General features: G+C 51.6%; 1 protein-coding gene and 1 pseudogene across 1 annotated transcript; one reads left to right on the top strand and one right to left on the bottom strand.

Annotated features, from left to right (window-relative positions):
* Positions 1–4,591: 4,591 nt before the first annotated feature.
* Positions 4,592–6,697, bottom strand: LOC136456783 (aluminum-activated malate transporter 10-like; annotated as a pseudogene).
* Positions 6,698–8,003: 1,306 nt separating this feature from the next.
* On the top strand, positions 8,004–9,603 carry LOC136483810 (probable membrane metalloprotease ARASP2, chloroplastic). The gene has a single exon (XM_066480982.1). It carries the CDS (start codon positions 8,081–8,083, stop codon positions 9,350–9,352), a length of 1,272 nt encoding a protein of 423 aa, XP_066337079.1. The 5' UTR covers positions 8,004–8,080; the 3' UTR covers positions 9,353–9,603.
* The last annotated feature ends 500 nt before the right edge of the window (positions 9,604–10,103 follow it).

Genomic DNA, 10,103 nt, shown 5'->3' with positions numbered 1-10,103 from the left:
GCCGCACGGTAAAGCATCTTCCCCAAATGCCGAAGACTACAACTTCGACCCAAACACATATGATGGAGAGTTCTATCAAGAAGAGGGTCTACAAGGGACTTTTGAGATTGACTTAACCGAAGCTATGGAAATGGAAGTAGACAATGAAATGGATGTTGATGTGGACGAGGGGGATGAGGTGGAAAATGCGAAGGACTTGGCGTTACTTGAAGGATTACATATTGGCAATGGCAATGATGACATAGTTGCTCCTTTGGAAAGTGTTGAACATTTTGACATGGCTGATAGTGATGATGAGAGCTATGATCCAGCTAATCTCGATGGGGATGATTATTTCTAATACATGTAATATTATGTTATTTTTTAATTATGCTTTATTTATTTTGCATCTCTTTATAATAATGTCTTGTTTATGATCCATCTAATCCGATCTTATTGTTTATGTCTTGTAGGTGATTGTGCAAAGATGGCGGGCCGTAGAGCTTTGCGGGCGGTCAGGTCGCTTTACGACACGGGGGGCAATACACCAGGGCCCTCAGGTGAAGCTGGGGGGTCGGCACCACCTCAGGGGAGGAGGAGGAGGGCGGCCGGGAGGAGGCCTAGGGCACCACCGCCTCAGCCTGCAGCAGCAGCACCACCAGAGCCCGAGGAGGAGCGGGAGGAAGAGCAGGTGGACGAGCAGGCTCAGCAGGGAGAGGACGAGCTGCAGGCCGAGCAGGAGGCTGACCAGCTGGACGAGCAGGAGGAGCGGGAGGATGAGCAGGAGGCCGAGGTAGGAGGTTCTAGTTCCACCGGAACCTCGGGTGTCTACCAACGAGGTCTGGCAAGCCTACCTGAGCGGCCGATACCTGAGGCTCTACGCCCGGTCATTCGACCCGTTGGGCAAAAGTACGTAACTTTTACATTTTTTCGCTCCTACATATGATAGAATCACAATGGAAACTAACAGTTTTTCTTAATCACTTACGCAGGTCTTGGAAGGTTGTGGACCCAGGTGCTCACAAAAGGTTGCCCAATGGCATCCTGGGTCTTCTCTGTAGGGAACACTTCCCAGGCTTGGTTCGCTATGCCGAAGCTCTAGAGCCGGCCTACATGTACGAGCACTACGTCGCCGCCCCTAATGCGGAGGACGAGACGGGCCGCACGTACGAAAGCGTGGCGGAGCGGGTTATGTGTGAGTTTTGGGTAAGTCTTCCTCCCACTACTTTGCTCAATACATTGCATTCGCTAGAGTTTCTTGAACCAGTGTATTGATACATCTTTTCTATATGCAGGACTTCTTCAAATGCGCCGAGGGCTATGAGGCGAGGGCGGCCAAGGCGTTGGCCAAATCTTTTAGAGGTCGCATCTCAGACATGCATTACGAGGCGCGGCTCCAGGCCATCATCGATTACTGTGCCGTCTATGAGCTTCGGAAGGTAAAGAAAGAAGATGCAAGATTAATGCATCTGACCAAAGAGCAGTACCTGAAGGTAAATATACAACATCAATATTGATTTCTTCTGAGATTGGGTAGGCTTAAATTGTTCTTATATCTGTCAATGTATTTGATGTCGTACAGGTGCCTCCTGGCTGGTGCGCTAATAAAACGTGGGCATGGCAGATGATGGTTGACAGGTGGGTGAGTGGCAATTGGGCGGATAACCACACCATCCTTCGGGAACGACGTTTGCTGATGCCAGGTGTATCACACCACCAGGGCAACCTTAACATCCACGAATTCGGGGCTAGATGGGTACGTGACTTGGTGTAGCTTCATTTATTCTTTCAAACGTTTATTCCTGCATGATTTATAATCGTCTTGTTGTTTTTCTCGCAGTCGGCTGCACATCAAAACCAGCCATGCGGAGAGCTCAAGTCATGGGTTCTGGCCCACAAGGGCAAGGCGACAGACAACATCAACTGGAACTCGGATGACCCAGCCGAGTCGTTCACCAATGAGAGCATCCCTGAGCGCATCAGTCAGTACACCGAGGCGGCAAGGGGAGTCCATGGGGCAGACTGGGATCCGCACACCGCGGACATTGACGGCGACATCGTCATGAGGGTGGAAGGAGGCAAGAAGCATGGGCGGTACCTCATCGGCAACAGCACGCTCGACCCGCACACCACTCCCACTCTCTCACAGGTCCGGACAAGCAGCACGAGCGGTAGCGTGCCCATACGCCCAAGGCAGGACACTTCGACGCATCGTGTGGCAGCACTACAGGTTATTTCTGTTTTATTCGTCGATCATTGGTTTTACATTCCTCGAAATTGCTTGTAACAATGCGGTGAAAAATTATAGGTCCAGGTGCATGCGCTCGAGGAGCATAAGGCTAGGGTGGAGGAAGAGCGACAGAGGGAGCGGGAGGCCGAGCGACAGAGGTGGGAGGCCGAGCGGGCGAGGTTTGACGCCTTGGCTCAGTACGTGGCAAGTCTTGGCGTCACGATGGATCGTCCAGCGCCACTAGAGCTGTTCGCTCCTCCACCGCCTTACCCATACCCACCTTACTCATACGTGAGTTCATCTTCTCTAACAAAAGCTTTTTACTGTGCATGTCGGCCATTGTGCCGTTGATATGTGATGGGAGGCCTTCGTGCCGTTGATATATATGTGTGCCGGCCATCGTGCCGTTGATATGTGGTGGGCGGCCATCGTGCCATTTGTTTTCTTGCAGGTTTTGGAAACCCCACCGTACAGGGGAGGTGCTGCCGAAATTTTGATGTGTCTAGGCTTAGATTACAATTTTATACCTAGTTCTGCAAATTTTGACTTGTCTACGTTTAGATTACAATTGCATGCCTTAGTATTACTATAATTACTAATTTTTCTTCTCCTTTGTGCAGAATCAATCGGCGGGTTCAAATGATGTGCCTGAGCAGCCGCCGTCGGGAGGGTCGTGGCACCAACCGTATCCACAACTTCCGCCGCATCAGCAGTCGTCGGGAGGGTCAGGGTACCAGCCGTATCCACACCTTCCGCCACAGCAGCGGCCGTCGTCGGGAGGGTGGGAGCCTTGGGGGTGAGCCTGTTGTTCTTCATCATGTATTAGCACTTTGTGACATGAACTTGTGTGAGATGAACTTAGCACTTTGAGATGGACATGTGTTGTTGGATTTGAGATGTTTAGATGGATTATAATGTGAGACATGTGATGTGGATGACATATTTGTGATATATGTGATGTGGATGACATATTTGTGATATATGTGATGTGGATGACATATTTGTGATATATATGATGTGGATGATGTGTTATATTTGTGAAATATGTGTTGTTGAAGCTGGAAATATAAACAAAAATAAAAAAAAATGCTCTCTGGACTCTTTGCCGAGAGCCTAGCTCTCGGCAAAGAAGCCTCTTTGCCGAGAGCCTGGCTCTCGGCAAATATGCCTCTTTGCCGAGAGCCTGGTGGTCGGCTCTCGGCAAACCTATTTTTTTTTTAAACCACCTCGGCCGCAGATCTTTTTTTTTAACAATTCTTTGCCGACGGTCGCTCTCGACAAAGAAGTTCTTTGCCGACGGTCGCTCTCGGCAAAGACGCTGTCACACCGTTAGCGGTTGGTAAGTCGTTACTGGGGCGCGCCAGTTTGCCGAGAGCTATAGTTTACCGAGAGCCTTGACATTACTCTCGGTAAATATTTTGCCGAGAGGTGCTCTCGGCAAAGAATACTTTGCCGGTAGATGTTTTGCCGACGGCTCTTTGCCGAGAGCTGCTCTCGGCAAATAGTTTGCCGAGCGTCAACTCGTCTTTGCCGAGAGCTTCGGGCTCTCGGCAAAGGCTATATACGCGTGCATGCATGCGTGGATATTGTCTTGACCAGCTGGTCTTTGCATGGGCAGGTGGCAGCGTGTACAAGTGTTTCAACCGGGTCGTTGCGACGGCGAGCGCCGGCGTTCTCGCGCTCGGCGTGCACTGGGTGGCGGACAGATCCGGCGAGCTCGAGCCGGTCATCGTCACTGGCTCCCTCTTTCTGCTGGGTACGTATTTTGCATTTGTCATTGCTTTGTGTGATAGTAATCACTTAACGTATATATGTAGTACCACCCATATGGCCAGACATGTCGACGAAGAGGATCGGACGGCCTATATACACTTATGCAGCCACGTATGTGAATGAATGTACGTACATTACATTTACATGCAGGCACACAAGAACCAAAACTTGTACGGCCGCCAACGCGTACACACGACGTATATATGTAGTACCACCCATATGGCCAGATATACACATACATACGCGGTGGATGGCGATGGATCCTGTGTCCGTTCTCGGCTGCCCGGGCACCCGGTACATCACATGGCAGGCAGGGGGCACGGCAGGGGCGTCTCATACGTGTAGCCGTGTCACTGTGCATATACACGTACACGTGCCCCGGCAACGCACGAGCGTATGTACGTGTACGTTTAGGGCGAGGGACGACGTACACTTCATGTTTATTAGCAGCTCCTCCGATCCACGGAAAATAATAATCAAGGCCTTCAAATAATATATCTAGTAATAATGAAATGGTGTCGCCCGCCAGGCTAAATCTTATCGAGTTCGTCTAATCTGCCGTCCTGGTTTGGAGATAGATCGATCGGCGAGGTTTTTCATGGTTATCGATCAAGCCTTATTGCTCGTCTTGTTTTCCGGTGACTCCTCGTCGGTGTCCGGCTCGTTCAACGGGTGCACTTTGATCGTCATCTCTCATCTCGGTCTCTCCCTTCCTGTCGTCATCATCATCGTCGTCGTCGACCTGCTTGAAGCTCGCAAGTGTCGCCAGCTCGTCGACGGCGTCCGCATGTCGCCCTGCAGCTCCTGCACGGCCGTGTTCATGTCCGTCACCGCGAAGTCCAGGGCCCCGGAGGAGGACGTGGTCATGGTGGCGACGGAGCGCGACGACGCCTCCCTGAGCACCCGCGCGCACCACGCGCCCACCCGGGTGCACACGTCGCGGAGGAGGCGCTTCACGTGTGGGGGCGCCTGGACCTCGGCGCCCGCGCAGCTGCTCAGGGCCTCCACGCTGCCCGTAGGGGTGGCGGAAGCCGAACCGGCCATGCGCGGGCTCCCACCGCGCCAGGTTGGCATGCGAGTCCTCGGACGCCTTGGAGTTGAGCACGCACTTGTACCCGTCCGACGACTTGGACTGCCGCGCGGCCGCCTCCTCCGCCTCCGCGAAGTAGTCCTCGACGCAGGCCTCCACGGCGTCCGCGAGCTTGTCCATGTTCCGCGAGGTGAGGAGGTGCAGCTCCGCGCCGGACCACACGGGGCAGATGAGCACCCTGACGGCGAGGCACATGAAGATTTCGATGCCGATGGTGGACACCCGCTGCTGCGCCAGCGCCGCGAGCTGGTCGACGCGGTACCCCGACACGGCCACCAGGCTGTACGTCAGGATGAAGATGGTCACGCCATAGTCGAACCGCGCTTTCACCGTCGGGATGAACCGCGAGAAGGTGGCTGCCGCAGCTGCATGCACATTCACTTCTGGTGTCAGTGCTGCATGCTGTGATTTTATACAGATCGAGGGAGCGGGGCTTGTCGATGGGCATACTACTGTACTGCAGCCGCTCATGTACTGCAGCCGAAGCCGACGTGCATGCATGCATGCGTGGACCTGCGGTGAACCATTTTAAAAGTTCATGGACCAAAAATACAGTTTCAAAGTTGATGGACCTAGATGACACAAAACGAAACTTAATGGACTCAAAAATGCAGTTTCAAAGTTGATGGACCTAGATGAAACTTCACCAAAAGTTAATGGACCTCCGGTGTATTTTACTCTTTAATGTAGCTACATACAATTCTTGAGGTGCTACTAGAAAGATACATGAGTGATCTAAATGTGGAAAAATTTGAGGTAACAATCTGAAACAGAGTCGAAATATTTGAGGTAGCTAAAAGGGCCCAAGGTTTGATCTAACAATCTGTATGCCACAGCTAACGAGTAATGATTGTTCTCAGATATATATGTTCTTCAGTTGACTGTTGACCTAGGTGCAGAGTGCTCACGCAGGTAAACATTTCTCTTTTCTATTGGTTGGTCCATCGTTTGATCTTGAGGCTTTCTGGTTCTGGTTGCTATGTCAAATTTCTTCAATAATCCCGAAGCCGCAGTTGGCATTTTTTTTAGCAGAGTTGGCATATTTTAGCCCTAACCGGTTCTATGCGCAGTGGGCCTGATGTGCGTCACGGCCCACTCTTTCTTACCCCAGCGGGAGTTCTGCTCAAAAAAAAAAAAAAACCCAGCGGTTCTTGGGCCTGAAAGTGATCTAGATAAGGACATTTGCGAGTGTCAAACAACAAATATGCTTTTTTCACGCACTTTTTGATATGTTGTTGATGTCCATAATTTTCATATACGTTAAAAAAAAGAATGTTTTATGCGCCTATACGTAACTACTAACTAGAATGACTTATGTCACCGTCATGCAGTGCTGCAATTACTTTGTTTTGCCTATACGTAACTTGGATCTAATTAAAATGTTGGTTTGCAATTTGCAAATCAGCGTATGTTCATAAGGTCAGGTCGGTAACTAGTTCTCGTAACACAGACAGAGGTGACTAGCCGAGCTATTTGCTCCGCCTCGTCTACACCGTGCCCATCCCCCACCGCATCGTGCGATTCGCTCCTGCGCTGTTCACCTGCGTCCCAATTACTTGTGCCGCTCGCTTCCTCGTCGGCCACCCGTTGCCCATCGCCATCGGGCACGGCATTGACCTCGCCATAGCTACTGGGGCACACGTGCCGTGGCGCCTCAAGTCTTCCTCAACTAAGCCAAGGGCACTTATGAGTGTGGCCGTTGCTGGTGGTGCTCGCCGCCGGATCCTACCCCGACGACCGGAATCGACCGGCCCTAGCCTTTCCCTCATGTTGCAAATGTATATTTCAATTGTTTCAGAGGTATGTTGTAATTGTTACACATGGATGTTGTAAAAGTAGATTGGGATGTTACATATTTTCGCAAATGTTTTCACTGGTATATTGCAAGCATTTTGAAAAAAATATTTCATCTGTTTCAGACGCATGTTGCAACAAGTGTTTTGTCTGGATGTTGCATATGTTTCACATGCATGTTGCAAGCGTTTTATGTGGATGTTGCATATGTTTCACATACATGTTGCAAATGTTTTATCTGGATGTTGTATATGTTTCACACATATGTTGCAACAGTATGTTTTAAATGTTTCATCTGTGTCCGATGTATGTTGCATCCAAGTATTTCATGTTATAAGTGTTTCACGGGCTGAGTGATGGGCGCACGGCCCAAGCACCGGGGGATGGGCGCGACAGACTAGGGACCGGCGGACACGGGCGCAGCGAGCTGGGGGTTGGTTCCCGGGTCCCGCCCACATGAAGAGAGAGAAGGGGGTCAGGAAGAAGGAGCGGGGCGTAGAGTGTGCGTGTGAGGTGGGGGCGGGCTATAGCCGTCCATCCGGACGCGAGGAGCGGCGATCGCAGCGCCGAGAGCAGTATGGACGAACGAGTTGAAACGAGGTGGACGGAAATATGCTGCGCGGACGTTCGGACTCGCGTGTCAGTAGGAATGTGCGGGCAATAGCCAGCGCCCTATGTTCAGGCAGCATATCTCCGGTGGTGTTTGGTTCTTTAGTCGCTTTTAAAATTCATGTCACATCAAATGTTTAGATACTAATAAGGAGCATCAAATATAGATTAATTACAAAACCAATTACATAGATGGAGGCTAATTTGCGAGACGATTTTTTAAGCCTAATTAGTCTATCATTAGCACATGTTTACTGAAGCACAACGTTGTCAAATCATGAACTAATTAGGCTTAAAATATTCGTCTCGTAAATTAGTCACAAGTTATACAGTTAGTTTTATAATTAATCTATATTTAATACTCTATGTATCAAACATTCAATGTAACCGGAATTACAAGAGAGACTGCACTAACCAAACAGGGCCGAACGTCTCGTAAAACAGACAGAGGTGACTAGCATTTGCTCCGCCTCGTCTACACCACACAGCCGTTGAGTCCACGTCGCCTTTTTGGCCGTCAACCCCACACCTCAAACTCCCTCCCTCCCAAGAATGCCAGATTATCCACTGCGGCTTCTCCCTCCTCCAGCTCCTCCCCTCCCACCATGATTACCACCCACCTCTCCCCAACCCTCAAGCACCGCTTCCCGTCCCCGCTCCACTGCACGTCCCACTCCCACCACCACCTTCCCGTGCACCTTCCGCTCCCCCGCCGCTACCGCCACCTCGCTAAGCCCCCCGCCGTCGCCGGCTCGGCCGCGCCAGACCTCCTCGCGAGCGTCGAGTCCGTCGCCTCCGCGGCCTCGGTCCTGGCCGCCATCGTGCTCGTCCACGAGTCGGGCCACTTCCTCGCCGCGGCGTCCCGGGGCATCCACGTCTCCCAGTTCTCCATCGGCTTCGGCCCGGCGCTCGCCCGCTTCCGCCTCGGCCCCGTCGAGTACGCGCTCCGCGCCATCCCGCTCGGCGGCTACGTCGGCTTCCCCGACGACGACCCGGAGTCCGGCTTCGCGCCCGACGACCCGGACCTCCTCCGCAACCGCCCCGTCCCGGACCGCCTCCTCGTCGTCTCCGCCGGCGTTGCCGCCAACCTCGCCTTCGCCTTCCTCATCGTCTACGCGCAGGCGCTCACCGTCGGCGTCCCCGTCCAGGCGCAGCTCCCCGGGGTGCTCGTCCCCGAGGTCCTCCCGGGCTCCGCGGCCGCGCGCGCGGGCCTCCTCCCTGGGGACATCATCCTCGCTGTCCCCGGCGCCGCGCCGGACCCGTCCGTGCCCGTCCTCGTCGACCTCATCAAGGCCAGCCCCAGCAAGAAGGTGCCCCTCACCGTCTCAAGAACCGCGCCCGGGACGGTGGACAGGCGGTCCCTTGAGCTCACCGTCGTGCCGGACACCAGCGCCGATGGCATGGGGCGCATCGGCGTGCAGCTCTCCCCCAACGTCATGGTCACGCGCGTGAACCCCAAGAACCTGGCCGACGCCACCGTCCTTGCCGTGCGCGAGTTCACGCTCTTGACCGGGACGGTGTTCGACGGGCTCAGGCAGACATTGCTCAACTTCTCTCAGTCCGCCGAGAAGGTGTCAGGCCCTGTGGCCATCATTGCAGTGGGAGCGGAAGTGGCCAGGTCCAGCGCCGATGGTCTGTTTCAGTTTGCGGCGGTGATCAACCTCAACCTTGCAGCCATAAACTTGTTACCCTTGCCGGCATTGGACGGTGGCACGTTGGCATTGATCCTTCTTGAGGCAGCCCGTGGTGGCCGCAAAATTCCTCGAGAAGTGGAACAGGGCATTATGTCATCAGGGATATTGGTGGTGCTCATGGTTGGCATGTTCCTCATTGTGCGTGACACACTCAACCTTGACTTCATCAAGGAGATGTTGTGATGAAAATCAGTTGATTGCAGCTGTAGTAAAATTGCTGGTGTCAGCACTTGGTTGGCTTGCAAAAGGTTACTTCTTGTCATTCTTTTTGCCCTTTGATGGGACTGCTCTAGCACTCTGCTAGCTTGCTATACTGATCGTAGGTCCTTGTATTGGTATTTTTGAAATGAAGTTTGTGATATTACAGTTAATCATGATCAAGATGAAAAAAAGGAATGATGGATTGCTCAAATCAAATCAAGCTTATAACATCACTACTGCGTTGTGCATTCCTTCCAAAAGAAAAAAAAAAACATCACTACATGGTTTTCTGTCTCCTATCTGATATTACCCACATGTTACAATACAAGCCTATGAATCTGGTCATTATATTTCAATTTGTCTAGACATCTGTTTATTAGAATTCTAACTTTTTTTGGGCTCGAATTGATATATCAGAATTTGCTATCCTGCTCATAGGTCCTTGTGTAGTTGTATTGCTGTTTTCCAAATGAATCTTTTCAAGTTTCTATTAAGCGTCCTTCAAGTAAAAGAAGTTATGAGAAGTTTATATGTAAATTCCTAGCTGCAAGGCACTTGCAACTAGGCATTTGCTATCCTGGTGCCTGAGTACCTTTAACTTCTATGTAATTCAAATATAAAACATACGAGAGAGGTAAAAGCACTTGCTTTTTCTGTTCTATGGATCTGAGTTGCCTTCATTATATATAGGTCATTGGTATGTTTCGAGTACAGCTTGATAGTTCATAAAACT

This window comes from Miscanthus floridulus, chromosome 1 (genome assembly GCF_019320115.1).
Source record: "Miscanthus floridulus cultivar M001 chromosome 1, ASM1932011v1, whole genome shotgun sequence".
NCBI lineage: Eukaryota > Viridiplantae > Streptophyta > Magnoliopsida > Poales > Poaceae > Miscanthus > Miscanthus floridulus.
This window is presented reverse-complemented; position numbering and strand designations above follow the sequence as displayed.

Coding starts and splice junctions, on each gene's coding strand:
- LOC136483810 (XM_066480982.1), top strand. CDS start 8,081: ATGATTACCACCCACCTCTCCCCAACCCTCAAGCACCGCTTCCCGTCC.